This window comes from Sparus aurata, chromosome 20 (assembly GCF_900880675.1).
Source record: "Sparus aurata chromosome 20, fSpaAur1.1, whole genome shotgun sequence".
NCBI classification, from domain to species: domain Eukaryota; kingdom Metazoa; phylum Chordata; class Actinopteri; order Spariformes; family Sparidae; genus Sparus; species Sparus aurata.
In genome coordinates, this window is record NC_044206.1 from 8,967,687 (window position 1) to 8,987,819 (window position 20,133).

General features: G+C 41.4%; 1 protein-coding gene across 1 annotated transcript in view; it reads left to right on the forward strand.

Annotated features, from left to right (window-relative positions):
• The first annotated feature begins 314 nt into the window (after positions 1–314).
• The window catches only part of antxr1c (ANTXR cell adhesion molecule 1c), a 41,028-nt gene continuing 21,209 nt past the window's right edge, over positions 315–20,133 (forward strand). Inside the window, exons 1-9 of the mRNA XM_030401125.1 lie at positions 315–1,014; positions 13,507–13,578; positions 15,840–15,911; positions 16,396–16,477; positions 16,621–16,651; positions 16,738–16,811; positions 16,952–17,020; positions 17,723–17,803; positions 19,532–19,592. Coding sequence (XP_030256985.1) covers positions 857–1,014; positions 13,507–13,578; positions 15,840–15,911; positions 16,396–16,477; positions 16,621–16,651; positions 16,738–16,811; positions 16,952–17,020; positions 17,723–17,803; positions 19,532–19,592 — 700 coding nt within the window. The 5' untranslated portion in view covers positions 315–856. The remainder of the gene's footprint in view (positions 1,015–13,506; positions 13,579–15,839; positions 15,912–16,395; positions 16,478–16,620; positions 16,652–16,737; positions 16,812–16,951; positions 17,021–17,722; positions 17,804–19,531; positions 19,593–20,133) is intronic.

Here is a 20,133-nt window from a genome sequence, read left to right on the forward strand (position 1 = left end):
TGTAATTACAGAGGATGTATCTGTACACAGCCCCTGCTGCTGCGATTAACTGGGAGCAGCAGCACAGAAAAAGCAAACAAACATGGAGTGATTAATGAGGACTAAATGCTCCGAGGTTGAACGCACACATTGGTTAGGTCGAGGGTTATCAGTGATGTATGCCAGCATCGATCGCTGACAGCTTCCTGTATCTCTCAGCCATCATCCCGTCCTGCTCTGCGCCGGTTCCCCCGCAATAACTGCGCCAGTCTGCCACGTGAGGGAGGCGCAAAATGGGATCTTGACCCATTTTCCCTCTTTCGTCTCTCCTCCTCAGTTTGAAATATGAAACCTGGCCCATTTTCAGCCAAGTCTGTCCCCCGGGCTCCCAGTTCCTCCAAGCGCCAACGCTGCTCTGCATTACCCAGGTTTCATTCGGCTTTTTCACACTTCAGCCAGATTGTCAAAGGAAACTTTTATGCATGTTTTTACCCTGCGAACCACCCACTCCATCACTGTGTCCAATCATCCCATTGACGCGGGTTTGGATTTGTTTCTGCAAAAAGTTGTTATTGAAACTTTTTTTTTTTGTTCCTGCTGACTGGAGGAGGATTCTGAAATATCCGAAACTGTATTGTTTTTAATGAGAGCATCTCTCCAGCCGGCTTGTTGACCGGGATGCGGGTGGGCATGATTGTGAACTGAGCTCCTGATTGCATCGCCTGCATCCTTTTTTTCCTTTGTCTTTGTTGCATCTCTGCCTCTTCACTGTCACTGGGATGTGAAGGCACCGAAGTACTGTGGCTGGTTGTCTTTTTTTCTTTACACTCATAAAGGAATTAACTCTTTCATTTTATTTTTCGCGGGAGGGACAACCATGGCGAGATTTCTGTTGAACATGCGCCTTTTTCTGGTTTTATGCGGATTATTTTTGCTCTCGTCTCCATCTGCAAGAGCCGAACCGGAGCCGCAGGACGAAGAGGAGGAGGAGAGCTCCTGTCAGGGAGCTTTCGACCTTTATTTTGTGCTTGACAAGTAAGTGAAAAACAGCTTTTAAAACTGTTATTTATTAATGAGACGTTATGGGAACTTCGCTGGGCTGTTAACCTGTAGACCAGCAGCTCCCCCGGTGAACAAAAGTTAGCAAAACGCAGGAAAAAACCCCCCCAAAAAACAAGCTAACGTATGCGTTTAGGATACTTTTTGTGTCACTGTTGAGGGTTTTGTTGCGGTGCTTTGACATTGTTTGTGTCATGCTTCAACCGAAAATGAAAGGGAGGCTTGTTTTCCAAGCTTGGCGATAATTATTAAAAGTATGAGCGTCTGACACGACTGACAGAGGTGGACACATAAAGTTTTTCGGCTAACGGAATCAGGTTAGCTCAGCGCACGCGCTGCCTACATCTGGCCGCGCGCGTGCACGCGCTCGTGCCCGGTGACGCTGGAAAAGGAGGCTGACTCGCGGAGTACAGTCTGCTGAATAAGCGAAAAACGAGGGATGATACGAGAACGATCCCTCTGCAAGTAAAAAAAAAAAAGCCGCTGCCCCCTTCTTTCTTCACATGAAAAAAAAAACGAGGCTGTGCTTTTTTCTTTCCCTGCCGTGTTTGCTTAAGGGACTTTTCTTCCCCCCCCCTGCTCCTCGCTCAGTGACTGCTCACCGTCCTCTCTTTCGTTTCCAAATTTCTCTCTGAACGCCCACGTAGGAAAAATGTTGTGGTTGTGTGACATCTTAGCGCTGGACTTCAGCTTGGGGAGAAAATAAAATGTCAGAGGCAAAGCGGGGACTGAACTTCGACCAGAGCGCCTGCTTCTTCTTTTGGAACATTTGCTGTAGGCTTGATGCACTTTGACTCGAGAAACTTGTGCGTTCAGGCAATTTGCAGACTCAGTAAACACTTAAAAAGGCGTTTTAAGACCTTGTTCCATTCATTGTAGAGACACAAGTGTGGCCGTAATCCCTGGAACAAAACATTTCAAGCCACTGGTGCAAATTTGGTGTAGACAGTATACCATAATAGAAATCTTCATTGTGAGCAAGATAACTTTATTGTTGATCAACTTTTCTAGTCTTATCTTTAGACACGGCTACCCGAAGCACATAGCTGTATCAGCTCTTATCCAAAATCTTGCACTGATGGAGCGACGCCAGGAACAGGGAGGGGAAACAAGAAAGGACAGGAAGCAACTACATTTATGGAAAATGTGGTCCCAATTTGGTGAACAAAATGTTGCACGCAGCACCTTTAAAGGCCTGTTTCTATTGGTGGTGGTGGGGGGGAGGGTTCATCAATGAGGGTGCGAGTGAGAAGTGAGAGGTTTTGTGCAGACTGGATGGATGGCTTCATCAGGCTTACGTTTTAGCACTCGCGGGCCCCGGTAGGATTCAGTGCTTAGTGACAGCGCCTTTTGACATTTTTGCTGGCGTTTGCTCCAGCGCAGAGGTGGACACAAAAACGTGAGACTGCTCCCCAGATGTGGAGGGCCGCATTTGGCTTGCGCTGTGCGGTAAACACTGACACATGCTGCAAATAGAGAAACAACCTCTTCTTTTTTTTCACAATGGCAGATGCTATTGTTAGCGCGTCTGCGTGCCTCGGTGCCCACTCCAGGGGTGACTAACGAGGTTCAGACGCTGGTCGTGGACTTCAAACAAGAGGAAGCTCATTAGAGGCCCCCCCCCAAGTCCCATCCCTCAGGCCTGAGTTGGTTTTATGAGACACGGGCTGAACTCTCTGGCCTGGTTGATCCACATGGAAGGTGTAAAGTGTGTGAGAAGGGGTTTCAGGGGTGTGTAGAATAGCAGAGGATAAAGGGTTTTATTGGTGTCAGTCTTTCCATCATCAATGTATCACACAAACAACTACTGCAAGCGTATTTTCAAGAGTTTGAATCATGGCTCACCTAGACCTCAACCCTGCTCGGTTCTGTCATTGGAGGCACCCTTTTATAAATCACTAAAGAGTGCTCAACACACTGTATTTTAAAGCAATAACAAGAGACACAAGAGATTTTATTACCGATCTTTCATTCTGTTGGAGTAGTCTTTAAGCCATGCAAAGTAGGACAGGAAGTTCACTCAGAGTGAGTGACACAATGACTAGACTGAGCACTTAGCAGAGGGAAAAACAAGGCTGAGGTTGTTTATATTGTGGCCACAGAGGATGTCACTTATTAGCTACTCCTCTGGTTGTAGCCGTTTTTATTAGTAGTAGCTGCTGTGGTGTCAGCCCAGTCACCAAAAATTTGGCTGCTATCAGACAATGATACAAATCCAAACTGGTGCCAACTTTTAGACTAGTACCCCTGCAGGGGATAGTGTTCCTATTGTGGTTGAAGTTATAAATTAAAGCCTTAACCACACCTTAACCAGCCGTTTTAATAATGGAAGAATAACTAACACGCTGGCTGTTCTGTTAATCTTTACTTTGAGCTAAATGCTAATGTCAGCATGCTAACGTGCTCAGAGTGACAAACTAAAATGCTGATTTTTAGCAAGTATATTGTTTACCTTATTCACCATCTTAGTTTACCGTGTTAGCATTCAAATATTTGCTTATTAACACAAATACAATTGAGGCTGATGGGATTGTCATTAGTTTTGATGAGATATGTCAGTCAGGACCAAAGTAGGCCTACTCTGACTCGCTGGATGTCGGCTAGACTGCGGGTAAGTCTGCCATACTGCTGTTATATAAGTATTTCCATTCTTCTCCCCCTCCAAAATCTTTGTGTCCAAACTTTCAAAATCTACATCTATACAGGAAACTGTAACAACTCTCAAGCTAGCATCCTACATGCTGAACATGGCAAGTAAGGCAAACATTAACCTGGGCACTAACGGTATGAACATAGACACGTTCCTGTTAGCATGGCTGAAAACATTGGCACCAATCATTCAAAACATTATCTTGTCCAATACCAACATCATGTCTGCAGATAGGGCTGCTAGTGTTCAGCTAAAGAGGAGAAGGATTTGGATGGCTCGGTTTCATTAGGAATGAGGAACACACTTTGGGGAGTTTGTTTTAGGTGGAGAGGAGTCATGCAGTAAGTTTCAAAGTAATGAGGAAAGATAACTGCTGCGTTTGCTCATAAAGTCAACTCCAAAGGCATTTATTAGACACTTGGGCAGATGATGTCACGTCATGGCTTGAACATGTAGAACAGTGCTCTCTGAGACACACGGGTGGCTGCAGTCTGAAGGTTAGAGGGGCTAGCTAATGGTTGTGTGGTTGCCAGTTTTGGACATTTGGGACTGGGTTTGGATAATCTGGGCTATAGCGAGACCCACTGTCCTCAACTGCCCCATGCCCTGCAGGAGTGTATATGGTATCATAAAGGAAAGCGGGGTTGTTACAATTCCAAGTAGTTTTCATAGTGGTGAAGGGCAGCAAAACAACAACCAGTGACAGGACCTAAAGGTTGTATCAAGTAAATGTAGAAGTTCTCCCTTCAAGTCCCAGCAACACTGGTGTTAAACTGTGACTTTAATACTCAGGCACCAGTAACTAATAGGATACAGATGCTGGAGTAAATGAAAGACCGCTTACACATATGATGGCCAGGGGCAAAATGATGCAAAACCAAAAACCTGATAAAAATGAACATTAGCAATTCCAACTCTTTGGCAAAAAAAATGATCAAAAAATGTGATTTGACTGAGTTAAATGTGCTAAATGGGCTATAGCCACACCCCACTACCCAGCAGTTAACAATGTAACATCATACCCCTGAGTTGTAGTTTATGGTATATCCTCCCCAATCAGAAAATGCAACAACAATAAAGGGATTTCTTCACTACTGTAACCTTATTGAAGTCACACAGAAACTAGACTTAGAGTCTGCAGCCATGCTAGTAGCTCTGACTAACTGTAGCATGCTAACTTGCTCACACTAACAATGCTAGCATGCTGATGTATAACAGATATTGTCAATTGTTAAGCAGACATGTGGTCATAAAGCCATGTTTTGGATGCTGCTTTATGGATCCCACTGCTTTTCTTTCTCTGATTGGCTTACCCTGATATTCTCTCCTTATAATCCTAACCAATGTCACTCCTCATGCCTAAATCTAATCAACCAAACCAACGGAGGCAACCAATTAGAGGCAGAACGGGGCGGGTCTCACACACTTTACACCTTCCATTATGATGACTTGATGAAAATCATGAGTCATCCTCTGGGAACCATGAATGTATGTGCTGAAAGTGAAAATACAGACATACAGCCAAAATCTAAAAAGCCAGTGGCCGTCAGTTGTTTGTCACCCAGACCCATGCATAATTCCGGACTGTGGATATACATTTGAGAGTGTTTATTTTTGATCTATTAAACTGTCGAATAATGAATCTATGAGCCATAGAATAGCCATTGAGATAATTTGGTGCTTAGTTTTAAGCCCTATACTGTTGTATGTACATACAAGGATGTATATTTGCTGACTCAGAGTGGGTGGGTCTCTGATTGCAGTTTTATATGGAACACAGAGCCAGAGGAATGGCTTTGGGTGTGTTCATATAGGGGACAAAGGAATTCATCTATAGGCCAAATGCTTATGTTCACCTCTTAATCAAGACTGCATTTAATGATCTTGTTTCCGCTGAGTGGGTACAAATTATAAGACACCCATGCACAAAATAATTCCAGTTTTGCTGTCTGTGCCAAATGTAGCTGAGGAAGATGAAATAAGATTATTAGCCTTGTTACTATTTACACGAGAGATCAACAAGGATGCAAACAGAAACATGGAGCCTTACAAGCTGTCTTTGCCTCTTTCCCTTTGTGTCAGTGTTCGCCTGTTTTTTACCCTTCTTTTCCACAAGCTCTTTTCATTTGTCCCAGACTCCCATTACCTCTTTAAGCCATGCTTATCATTGTCCTACTACTGCAGTATCATTGTTTTAAGATGTTGAGATACACTTTTCTAGCACCACTTAAGCGCTGCCACAAATGACAGGCCTTGGCCGAATTACAGCCGTTTCTGTCTTGTCTTTATAATCTGAGAACATTAAGCTGGCTTGCAAATGTTTTTGTTGTTGTTGATGAAGTCACAAGTTGGCACACTGGTTGGGCGTTGGCTCATGCAGCCTGAATCCTGGCAAGTCAGTGGAAAAACCAAACTGCAGCTGCAGTCCATAAATATTTTTCATGATGTCTTGCTGTGGAAGACGTCTTAGCTGTGGAATGATACTGTCTCTGTGTTTTGTCATTTTAGATTTTTGCAGTGTGTTGCTTTGGTGCTTTCAGAAGGAAGAAATGTCTTGTTAAATGATATCATGCTGTCTTCAGTCCCTCAGGGGCAAAAACAAGACATGAGGTTTTAAAGAGGATGAATGGTACTTTAACTCGAAACCCCTTTTAATAAACGATACATGGCTGACTGAAAGTACATTATAAAGTACCTTTTAAAAGATAAGATAATGAAAAATCTGTCTCATTTGACACACTTTTCAAATGCCTTTCCGCTAGCTTGTTTTTTTCCGAACAATTCCTCCCGGTTTTGGAACAGACGTGCAGCATTAGCTCAGCAATCACGCAGTAAAGTCTCTGACTTCTGCAATGGCTGTAAAAGTAGGTTAGTGGTTTTAAACAAACAAATCCTTGTGCCCAGTCAGTTAAATTGGAGCCCCACCATTGGCTACAGGCTGGGGTGGTGTGGGTAGGCCCAGCTGGAATTGCAGACAGCCTCCTTGGTGGAATTGGGATTTTTTTTTGTTCGTTCTTCGACACTTTGAACCGTGAGAACGAAGCTGAGAGCTGCTAAGCTCTCAGACTGATGGGGCTTTTTCCCACATGCTGTCATGCCATCGCCCACTGGGAGAGAAGTGCTTGCTGGGTAGTTAAGGGTGGGCATGCTTGAGAAAATAAAGATGGCGTATATATCAGACACGTTTCAGCTGTAATATCCTTTGCTGTAGTGACAGGATTACAGACAAGCATCAATTCCCTGACGTTCAAAATGGCCGCTTTAGGGCCCTTAGCATAATTAACTGTTTATTTTTACTGTTTTGTCCTTTGAGGACCCCTGAAGTGGCTTTTCTTTTGGGGGCAGCAGAACAAGCTGTAAACACAATAATAACCTTAAGTTGAAATGAATCATTGTTAGCAAACAGCTTCACATTTACACCCATCCAACCGGCATCGTAGTCCAGAGTTGTGTGTCCTGTCAGCTTCGTTTCGGTTTATACCAACTCCTAACATCTGTTAAGATACTCTGCCATTATGTTCACTAGCTTATCGCTAACTGTGTCTAACCGCCTTTTGGTGCTGGACCAGTAGCTTACAGTGAGCCTGTTTTTTGCTGAAAACAGCTGGCTATTGCTGTGTTCAATGACACTCAACCGCACAGTAAATTTGTGAGCAGTAAAGCCAAAACAATTAGATGAAAGTTGCTATAACACTTTCATAGAGCTGTGTCTATGTCAGTATGAGCAACATTTTTGACATTACACACAGTTTGACATATTGTTAATATAAAGACTGTTGACTAAAGCTTTAAAGTGGCAGAATTGTTTATTTAATCTCTTTTAACAAAGCTTTCTCCATACCACAGTGGTGATGCACGCAGCTGACACAGCACTGTGGAGAATGCGAGGCTATCATATTTTATATGATTGGTCATCGGTCAGACTCTGTTTTAAAGTTGTCAGCATAAATGCAAAGAACATATTACTTTAAACGCACCATTGCAGTCCTGCAAAGACTGTTCTGCTTCGTTGCTTTATGCATTTCCATAATGTGGTCTCTACTTGAAGTGTCCTGCCTCTTTGTTCTGTTGTTGCGAGTTCTCTACCCTCTGTTTTTCTTGTTCTGTCTCTGTCTCACTGCTTTTCTGTGTTTCTTCATGCTCTCCTCAACACACACACATTCAAACACACTCTCTCTCTAACACAAACACACCACCACAGTCATTTTCAGCAGATCAGCTATTGAAATCTCACCCTGCCAGCAGAAAAAGGTATTTAGAGAAAGATTGGAGATGTTTTTATTATTCAGGTCTTCTCATGCCCTTGGGGGACATCTAGCAAATTCCTGTCTCCTCTTGACACGGTCTGTTGGGCATCGCTGAACAGTAATGATGCGTATTACTTCCCTCGGTGCCCAAAGCTGTTAGGAAACAATAGATCACTACACTGAATTTTAGAAGTACTAACGTAGCAGCAGAGGAAACTACATATCTCAACTGTGTATAAACGAGAACAACTGGATTTAGAGGTGAATGTAAACTGGGTTTTGGTTTAACATGTTTCTTTTGTTACAAGAGCTGTGGAGATGCTCATTGGGACGATGAGGCTGTAGGTGCCTGGGTGGGGCTGAAGTTGACTGAGCCAGTGGCAACATCACAGCTGAGCAGACAGTTAAGCAAACCAGCTCAACCTCGAATGTACTCAAATTGTAAGACTTATGATCCTATTAATTAGACAGTTTTCACTACCGAGCATTAACAGTTTTTGTTGGACAGCTCACAGTCTGTAAGTCTATACATTTTTGCATTATTTTAACATTCTTGAAAGGGAATTTTAATAAATTCCATCTTATTTGATTAACATTCAAACTCCTTCATGATGTAGCATCTCCCCCACTTAGACCTTCATAACTTAGAGAAATGCTAAGGACAGATTAACCAGATCGTTGATGAGAGGGGGTGTTATCATCCCAAGGAGAAGCCTAATCACTGCATGCTTTGTTTGTCATCTTCCTGATTTATCATCAGATAACTGTTAAACTTCTGTCCTTTAATCACCTTGTTAATTAGTAATTGTCCACTTTGATAAGCTCCACCACATTTCTCATGATCAAGCCAGAAACGTGCTCCTGGTGAACATGAGTTCACAGTGGTAAATATATGTATCGGTGTATACTGCTATAGCGCAGAAAGGACAAGAAGAAGAGAAGAGCCGATATACTGACAGTACAGCTAGAGCTTTGTCAAACTGATAAGCGATTGTTGTTTTGAGCAGAAGAAAACTCAAAGTCAGCTTTCCCCTATTTCTAAAGTGACCACAGGTTTCAACACTCAGACAGCAAGTTACACTTGCATAGCATCACAATTTTCAGGTGACACTCAAAACAACATCTGAGATTGTAGCTTGAAGCATCTGTGTTCATATACTCGCTTGGCCCATGCGTCTGCCCTTACTCTTCCCTCCTGCCTACAGTTGTTTCTTGCTTTTTATTCAAAGTCAAATTAATTCAAAATTTGGCAATAAGATTTAAACTGGCCTTTTGGCAACCCTGAAGTACTATCACTAATGAATTGTTCCTGTAAAAGTAACTTAAAACAAACATAAATATGTTAACCATGCAGCGATTTATTGATTTTTTTTTACTCCTTGCTTATGTTATCTGCTTGTGTTGGTGCTTCAGGCTGTTTTGACACAATTTCCAGCTGTGCTGGCTGAAGCTCTTGGCCTTCCAGTTGAAGTTTTGTTTGAATCATCACTTATTTCCTCTGGCAGTCAAGTGTGCAACAGAGCCAACAGATTTTTCACATTATCTTGTAATGTCACCGATAAGGCTCCTCATCTTTCCCTAGCTCTTTCCTTTCCTTCCTTTTCTTTTGTTTCTTTTTCTCTCAGCACTCAAATGGCATACAGCCAGACACATGCTCTCCATCTTGCACAGAGAATCCATCCAGTTGAGAAAAACACTGTCACTCGGCTTTGACGATTTGCTATGACATAACTTCAAACTGCTGTTGGGCTTTAACACTTTGTCGGCAAATTGTAACGCTCCTCACTCTCCAATCCTTTATTTTTCTAATGTGTCCAAATCCCAAACCGCTGAACCCAGGCCATTAAAATTAGATCAAAGGATTGAGGGGGGAAAAGGCACCGCATAAAATGGTTTCATCAAGAATCATAGAATGAAATGGCCCACTTCCCTTCCCAATGTTGTTTGGACAGGTGAATGAAACTGCAAGCTAGGCCTCGGTCCCACGATTGCAGCTACCTCAGACAATTGAAGTGTTCCAAGGCAAACAAGAACCATTGTGGTTAAAAAATAAAGATAACCATTTGAAAACCAAAGGTGGGAGTCCTCAGATTCACCCTGATGTTAAATAAATACTCTAAAGTGATCGGCTGCACCTCTACAAGACTACTAACTGCAGGGAAGTCTCAGCAGACTTTATATTCTTTCCCCTACATTGCTGTAATGGAACAAGTTACAGGAGAAATTGGCTGCTGCCCTTCCTTTAGGTCAGAGGTAGTCTGTGTGTGTATGTGCGTGTGTGATCCTTGTCTGACTATTTCTGTTTGCGCTGCACATTTTGTTGAACATCCAAGCTAAACACCTCTCCTCCACCACCTCAAGCTTTTTATATTTTGGGAGGGTTTGGTTTAGCTTGTAAGGTCTTGTCCTCTTTCTTTTGCTCAGTCAGCTTCACAGGAATTTAAAGCCTTGATGTGGGAGGACAAGTCATGTCATTAGATCAACATCAACACTGAGAAAATGCTTACGTCGGATGTTTTGTTGACCAGCGTTTGTATCTGCTCAGACTAGACGAGTCACAAACGCTGAAACTTACATAACATGTATATGTTATTGTGGATGCTTTTGTTGTATTTGAGGTCTAGGGTCTACATATTACCAGCATGGGTGGCCCAAGGGAACCCAAACCTGAACCTCTAGCTTTGGCAGAAGTTGCAAAGTCTTGGGCCCAATCCCAATACACCCCTGAGGCCTACCCCTCAACTCGGCAATTCTTGTTGGGATGGAGAGGTAGGGCTACAATGGCCCTATTTTTCTCTTCTTTTTTTCTCTTTTATTTCAGATGCACGCTTCAAACCGAAGGTTATGAGAGCTTTCTGTCACTATATATCAATGTATTATGATCCTTTACTTTTGAAGAAGCATATGACAATTGCTACTCATTTGCTGATATCTCAGTAGCTAACTAGCTAGCTAATGTTGTACTGTTTTTGCTGATTAGTTCACGACAATCCTGAATTCTGTGTATTGCAGAGAAATCTGCATTTGGTCTTTCCAATGCAACTGGTGCCAATGTCTGCAAGACGTATGTGTACTTGTACTTGGGATAGATATAACCAGCAAGGGTAGCCCAAGGGAACCCAAGTGTGAACTAGCTAGCTTTGGCAGAAGTGCAATGCTCTGTTCACTCTTCAAGAGGCTTAGTTGCTTTCTTTCTTAGCAGCTTGCCCTCATCTGAGCAATCCATCTGTTTGTTTTCCTTGGATTTGAAGTTGATGAAGTTGATGAGCTGGCTCCCAGTTCGACTATGACGGCTACTGTTGCTTGAGTTGATTTGTCCTTGAAATGATTCAAAAGGCAAAAAGTTCAGAATCTGCAAAAGTAATCACTTATTGAAAGTAAATTAAGTTTCCATGATGCCTCTTTAAAGTGAAATTAGTGGGATTGAACACATAAACTCAGTATTCTTCATACGTTGTCCCGTCTACCAAACAAAGTATTTAGAGTCCTGTTTGGCAGGATAAAGAGACTTAAATGTCTGATGCATGATGGAAAAGTCCCTGGTATTCCCTGGCTGTGTCGAACCCCCAGCCTGGTCAAAAAAGTACCCCTCTGCTTCCAAGCAATAACACAAAAACAAAACACTGTAGGGTATAACCCCAGACACACTCAATGGCAGGCAAACAACATCAGTCACAATTCATTTCCATTTCAAGCTTTGGTCTTGTAGGCGGTCCTGTTTTCTAAAGCAGCTCCCAAGACTCAGGCTCTATTCCTGTATCTTCAAATATCCAAAGAATCAAAATACATTGTCCAGAAAATAAACTTTGTTGATACTAATCTCATTTACAGAACAAATGTTTTCATGCTTTTCTTTGTTTTCTGACCCAAGTATACAAAGCTTATGAGCAAGAAATAATTCATTCTGTTTATTATGGCTAGACATGATTCTCAAACAGATTTCTGAGCAGGCTGCTATTACAACAAAAAGGTAAGCTAGGATAACAGTCAGTGTCTAGTCTGGTTCCCATTAACAGCTATACACACTGATACAAAATGACAATTTCCAGGCCTATTGTTGGATACAGTATATTTGCCTCCTGCATCATGAGTTCAATTCTTAAGTGTAGTGTTGACTTTTTAGTATTATTTACTGGTAAATGACACTCAATATTATGCTTCCTTGCAGTCAACAATGAAGTTGAAGCTTTTAAAATATTTGGGGATTTTACAAAAATTCTTCTTTGCTGACTGCAAGTCAATGGAAACGGTTCAAGAAATCCCATTAATCCATGTGGATAAAAAATGGTGTTGACCTCCTGCCCCACACAACACATCAATGCCGGCCAGTTCCAGTGTCTAATGCCGTTACATCAGTGATTCAGCACCTAGAATAACAATCAGTCAGCCTTGCACTTTATTCTGAGTCAGCTTCATCCTCTAAACAATTCTCCAGTGTTACCAGAGTCAATTAGCTCATTTCCCATGTGTCATGTCTCTGGCTCCCTCGTTAAGCTAACAGATGACCTGCTGACTGGTCACATCATGGCGGAAGTCCTCTCCCTTAATTCTCGCACTTAATTAAATTGCCACAAAGAGACACAGACGCTCACTCACACACAAAGTCTGCCCAGGGGAAATGAAGGTTACTCCATAGGGAGTTTTTAATAATAGTCAAGTTTTAGGTTCCCCTGGGGAGACCAGGACCTGTTTCCTTAGCCTTCAGGGGTTCATTCAGGACGCGAGGGGCGCTAAATTACACACCAGACCATGCTTGCATCTTTTATCTCAAAAGTACACTTATGGTCCCAGTTGGTGCTGGCTGATTGATCAAAGTTGTTACTGTAATAGTGTAATAGTGTAACAGTGTGATACATTAACAGGATGTGTTGTTTTTTTTTTAATTTAGGTTTAGTAACAGATACAGTTTGTACTGGCTCTGTTGCTAGCTAGATGGCTAGATAGCATGCTAGCAATTGATAGCAACTATGGAATTACTGTAAAGCAATATTACAAACAAATAATCTACACTTTTTGTCACAAAAAATGTTGATAGGTAGTGAAGTCATAGTAACAAGTAAAACGTTTGTGTTTTACCCAGGATGTAAACGGCATGTTCTTACTGTTGTGGAGCTAACGATTTTACCCCCTGTTGTTCTTGGCTAACAAAGCTATACTTTTCTTGTTTGACTGCTCTACCATATGGAGGTTAATGTGTGTCTGATAGATAGCTTGAGCTTTGGTATTTCGTTCTCCCCGAACAAATCATTTGTAATTCACAGATATACAGGAATTATATTTTACAACTCCTACAGTCATTCACGCTACTTCCACCCAAGCAAATAACAACCATGCATTAAGGTTGCTGATCCTGCTTACATGTTCATGGTTCCATGAAAAGCGCAAAGCTACTTGGGGACAATTCCTGCCTATTCCAGCTTATTGTTATGTACTTGTGTGTGTACATTCATGACTGTTGTACATAACTCATTACACAATTCAAGTCATTTCAGCGATGGTGGTATATCTTTAATTACAATAAAAGTGAATTTCTTTGACATAATAACTTATTTCCCCTTTTGCTTGTCTTAGGTCTGGCAGTGTGAAGAATCACTGGGATGAAATCTACTACTTTGTGGAGAATTTAGCTGAGAAATTCAAAAGGTAAGACACTTCACGTATTTTACCCATCGAATATGTCTGAAAAACCGAGAACTACATAGGTGGACAGTATACTGTATGTTTGAGAAGTTTCAAAACCGGACTGTAGGTCTCTCAACAGCCTTGTTGCCTCTGTGCTCAACTTCCTGGAGCCCTGAGATGTAGATCACTAAAGAGAAACACATGCTTTACACAGCAGTCACCACGGTGAAGTAAAATAAAATCTGTCCCTACAGCTCCAACTCGCCATATGCTAAGTCACTCAGCATCCAGGCTGATGTTTTGCTCCATCTCTGCAGTAGCTGAGCTGATGTCTGGTTTCAGTGGGGTTACCAGCAGGGAATACAGGCTGGAAGGTCTCTATGTGTATAAGCAGCCTGTGTTTGACAGACTTTTTAGAATGAGAGGAAGGCAGAGTGATGAAGAGTGATGGACACTTAAAAAAAACCTGCAGCTTTAAGTGTCCCAAATCAGATCTTTTTACCCAAATGTAATTAGACATAAATTGCGAGGCGATAGTGGAAAATGTATGGCAGTGTTACAAGTAAAGTAGGTACACCTCTTATATAGGAAGATTAAACATGTGTACGAATATTAAAAGACAGTTACAGGCTATTGAATAAAATTATTTCATAATCTTGCAGTCCCTGATTATTAATTATTTTGTATAATCTGAACATTTAGGGCAGAGTGACATTTTGCACAGCAAGTCAGTAATGGGAACTTTGGATCCTCGTTCTATTTTCAGGGTTTCCGCTACACGTAATTGACTGTGGCGCACCGCCACGGCAAAATAAAAGCTGCCACACCTTAAAAATTCAGGCAGAAATAAATCCAGTGTAAGAGAAAGGAAATATTTTACCAACGTCTTCCACTGCAGTCTTTGACGTAAACTAGCATGTTGGATAATTAGCTGGATAATTAGCTAGAGGATTAAAATGGTCACTTAGAGCAGAGTCCTGCACGGGTCACCGCATCCGACCCGTTTTCCGACAGTAGCACAAATTACATTCCGTACCCGAGCCGACCCGCTATAAATTGATACCGACGCCCGAAGGAAAATTGGACGGACACAATTTTTAAAAGTGAAAGTAAGACAGTGTGGGGAATGGGAGTTCAGGGAGGGCGCAAGCCCGCATTAATGAGCTCATATGAAATGAGCGCCACAGTCTCAAAAAATACTGGAGGAAACACTGATTTTGGATCTTAGCAATACAATACAATACAACACAGTGAAATAGGTGTTTGCTTTTGGCCCGTGGCTCACCATTAAATTTCTATTTTTTTGCCACCTTAGAGAAAAGGTTTGGCCTCCCCTGTAATGAAACAAGTGTTTGTAGATATGACTGAAGTACTTGCCTCCTCTAATGACAAAATTATTGACTATACTAGCACTAATACAATTCAGCTCCAGAGCAGTAAGAATGCATTGTAAAATGTGTCATTTCAACAAATGGAACCCAGCTCGTGGGTGGTTTTGTTTTGTCCGTACTGCTTGAAGGCCACAACAACACCTGCAGCGCTGTGATTCAGCCATAACAACTGACGAACGCTCCTCAGAGTTTCTGTTTGAAACAAACACAGGAATATTTCAAACAGCACAAATCTGCATGAACTTACTTTCTCTCACAAACAACACAACACATTTTTTACTTCAGATAGCGTGTTTGTTTACATGCATGTAATTCCTTACCAAATATGATTTATCCACAATAAACAAAAATATACAAACGTGTCCACATCTGAAGATTCAGTGACGAAGTTTGAATATCAACTTTGAAGTCATTGTCACGCACACTGGCACAAAACCATGCACAGTGTCACTCGGTGTCTTGGTGAGTTGGACTGCATTCAAGACGGATACATACACAACCTGTTGGAGTGAACTCAAAGGAAATGAAGTCATTTTAATCACTATTGTTTAAATAAAAAGGAGTCCAACTCATTTTAACTCTGGCATGAAAAGTAATACTCATGATGATAGCTGCCAGTTATTTTATGATTCTGAGCAAAACAATATGTTGCAGTACTGCTATAACAAAGTAATGACACAGTGTTTTGATTAATTTCAGATGATGTGGAAATGTTGGTGTTACTTCTGTGTTTTGCAAGGTGGGAAATCACCAACAAAGCAGCAGTCAAAGTCTGTGGAATCTTGTCTTTGGCAGTTTCCGTCAGTCTTTGGCACTTATCATCAGTAGTTGCTTAATCTGCGGGGATTTCAGTGCTGCACATTAAAGTTTTTTGTTTTTTTTCTTTTCCAGTCCCATGCTGAGGATGTCCTTCATAACATTCTCCTCCAGAGCATCCACCATCATGAAACTGACAGAAAACAGGTAAAAAAAGTCAGGGCTGATGAATGTGTTGCTCCAAGTAATTAATTTGGTACAACTGACTGAATGAGGTACGACTGAAGCCAACTTTACGTTTTAAATAAATGTTATTCTAGCATGGAATGCTCTTTCACAAGACAAACAGTCAGTCATAAAGTAAACTCAAACTGTTGCAACCAGATTGAAAGCAGATGCTCTCTGTTGTTGCCTAAAACTCAAGTGTTGTTTTGTGTTAGAGAGTTTTGTGTATGAGAAGTGAAGTTCCCACAGAGATGTCTTCGGTTTGTATTAGTGCTCCAGTGAATAAAATAAAAAGCATCAGGTGAAAATGTCTGTTAGGGATAGAGACATTATAGACTACACACTATACAGAGAACATGGTGCTAATTGTGTAGAAAAGAGAATAACAAAGGCAGAAACTGAAAACAGGACAAGACTGCGGTTTAGATTTACGACAAACAGACTCAGCTGTCTTTCTTCTGTGCAGAGTGGACATCAGAAAAGGACTCAACGCTTTGAAAAGAGAGATCCCTGGTGGAGACACATTCATGAACCTTGGATTGCAGAGGGTAAGCCTTCGTTAGGAGGCTTTTTTTCATGTTATTTTGACACTTAAGAATCAAAAGATCAAAATCAAAGGTCGTTGAACTTCTAGTTTAAATGTGAAACCTTTTCAAACAATCTGACCATGAACTTGTCTTCTGATTTGAAGGCAAACGAGCAGATACACCAGGAGAACTTTGGTAAGACTTAAATAACCCATTTGTATGAAAACCTACTTCTAAGTTGCCAATCATGATGAAGGTTACAGCCTGTATGTTTCTTCCAGGCACGGCCAGCGTGATCATTGCACTGACAGATGGAGAGCTGCAGGAGCACCAGCTCACCACGGCACAGCAAGAGGTAGCAACTTCAAACTGAGGCTCAGTTTTCCTAAACTGCTGCAGTTTTAGCTCTAACAGACGCAGACATACTCTCAGTGTTACTTGGAGCACCAGTTTTCTGGAAGTAACAGATGTATTCTCTCGTTTTTTTTCCAACAGGCAGAGAGAGCCCGGTCTCTTGGAGCGATTGTGTACTGTGTTGGTGTCAAAGACTTCAATGAGACACAGGTAAGGCCCATGCCAGTGCAATACATTTATGGCATGGTTGGCTGGTTCACACTTATGTTCCATACATGTTATACATCTGGTCTGAAATAAAAAACTATTCCCTAAACTTCCTTGTAATGATCTTTTAAATCTGCAGGCCAGTTACAGTTTTCCATGCATGTACTGTATACCACATGTGCTCAGGAATTCAGAGTCATGGAAGCATCCAAAATGCTGTTACCCCCATGTTGTGTGGTGTGTGTTCAGTGGCCCCTGCGCAATTTGGCTAACCCATAATTTAAAATTTCCTGAAAGCAGATCCAAGTGATTTTAAAGCCCAGAGCTGCCTCATTGGCCTCTGCAGATGCCAACGCATGAGGCTGGACCGGAGAAATGTCTTAATAATACGCAACAATTAGTTTCAGCATGTTGATGACGGGGATGATTGAAGTTCCTGTATTTAATGGGAAAGCTATATGAGACCTGAGGGGAGGTTGACCTTCACATCAGTACATTTGAGTTCAATTTAGTCTTGTTATAATATATCAAATATCAGCCACTCAGTGTCAACCACCTCTGAATGTCGGAGGTGTCTCCCCAACCATAGTAACAGAGAAAACAATCTGTTAATTTAATTTTACGATGTATTGATTCAGTAAATGTATTCGTCTCCCCTTTCTCCACCCTCCACAACTCTGTCTCCACCTCTCTCCCCTTTTCTAGCTGGCCACCATTGCAGACACCATCGAGCATGTGTTTCCTGTGCTTGGCGGCTTCCATGCCCTCCGGGGAGTCATTGATTCGGTAAATAAACTCTTCTCTGTGCAGGGATGCATTCCTGTTGCTCCGGCTCAGAAACAGGTCGAGCAAATAGTCACATTCACGTATTTTCCTTCAATCTGTCTTGTGTTAGTACAATCACCTTATATTACTCCCTCAGGTGTCGGAACTGACAAAGAAAAAAAACAAAGTATGAATACACAGAAAGTTCAGTTAGATGAGTTACTTCCAGCTTTGTTTGTCATCAACTGTCAATTGTTATTTCATTGGTTCTCACAATACAAGAGTTCAGAAGTTGTGCTTAATTATAGCCCACTGTCTCAGTAAAGCGAGTCTTTGTGTGCACTGGGCTTATGAAACACATAAATAGAGAGGACAGTACAAGCAGGGTCACCCCACTCCTACTTTCTCCTCAGAGAAACTAATAATTTCAACAGTTTCTCTTTTTGTCTGTCACAGTGACAAGGTTTTCTGCTTATAATCCAGAGACAGACAACAGCCAGCGTCTAATTTCTAGTCTGCTACTGTCTATCTTGCTGGCTGAAATAACAACTGTCACAGACATATCTTAGCAACTATAGCTAGCTATAAAAGCCTAAGCCCCATGAGTTGCTCGAAACATTGTCTGTAAGTAACTTAAGTATCATACATGTTTGTTATTACAAACAGTATGTTTTCACTTTAAAAATCACAGAAGAAAAAGGCTTTCAATACGTGGAGTTTGGCCGGATTGTTGCAGTGTCAAATCCCCCCAATATAATAATTAGAAGGACCTAGCAGCTAACTTTACCCCAAAGAGATAGTAATAGCCATTAGGACTGGCTGTGGGAAGACGCTATGCTGTCCATGATCATGGCTTTTTTTTTTGATAACCTATAGCTCCACAAACTAGTTGCAGAAGTGCTCCTTGACCTCAGAGGTAATGTGGCGTTTCTACTGTAGTAAGCCAGTTAGCCATGCTAACGACTGCAGCTTACTTTCTGCTCTTGGAGTTTTGGTGAGCCTAAAATAAATGGCTACCTTCTAAATTCATATATAAGTTGTGTCAGCTTTAATACAGCACCTTGCTGTCGCTTTGGGATGTGGACATTACAAAGCTTGACAGCTCTGCCAGGCCTTTTTATGGATGCAAGGACGTAGTTTGACTGTTGCCGTTTTGCAAACGTTGAAGTAGTGAGAATACTGGTGGAGTTATGCTTGAAAATAACTATTTTGTCAGTCATGCTGTCTGACCTACTGGGTTTGTGTACTTAGCTAAAAGATGACTGTCACAAAGAGGTAGGACGCAGTAATTACTAAAATATGTCAGTAACTTTGCACATTTTAAGACTCTCCTGGAAAATATTCATAGTGATAATCTTAGTTATTTGTATGAAAAATAACTTGAGAGAAGTATGTGTCTGGAATCGTTGGTTTTGGAAAGTTACAGTATTGATGTCAAAAATATGTGAAGGGAGGGGGTTTCCTAAACCATCTCACCACCTGACAAGCAGTTCTGATGAAGTATACTTTATTGATGTGATCATAGTGCTCCAAATAGGCTTTGCAAGAAGAGGAAAGAGGAAGTGAGAAAATGACTCAGTATGATTAAGAAAATGACTTCAATTCAATTCAATTCATACAAAGTCTGACAGCACTTCTAATTAAACTCTCGACTCTCATGATTTATAACTGTAGAATTTTACAAAACTGACAGTGTTAATAAAAAAGAAGAGACAATAATTGCTGTCTTTCTCCTTGTTTCCCTTCCAGATCATCAAGAAATCCTGCATTGAGATTTTAGCAGCTGAACCATCCAGTGTGTGTGCAGGAGGTGGGGTGCTAAAAACACACACACACGCAAACATTAACTGAATTAGGTCTCTCCTGAGTCATCTACACTGGTGCCAGCCTCCCATCATTTCTTCATCTGTGTAATTTCATTAACTCTGCCCTGTCTCCCCTTCTCTCACTTCAGTAATGACAATCCCAGACTGAAAAACGCCCATATATGGTCATCCAGTTCACTAACAGGAAATCTACTGGGACAGAATATTGCAGTGGGGATAATATTATAGGGTCTTATTAAAAGGATTGACCATGAGAGAGTGGCTGTGGCAAGATTGGCTACAGCTGAAATGTAAAGTAGACAACAGCCTTTAGTGTCCTGCCAAGAGAAAGATTATGATGGTTAAAGCAACATTAAAAGGCTCAAATGAACAGATAAAAGCAGGGGTTGATTAAACACTTCTGGCAGAGGCATGAGGACATTTACTATTCTTCACATCTGCTTTATTTTTAATTATGCAGTGAATTACTGTCATCTTTCAAAAGGGAAACTATTTCACTTGAAACTAAATAGTATTTGCTGGTCT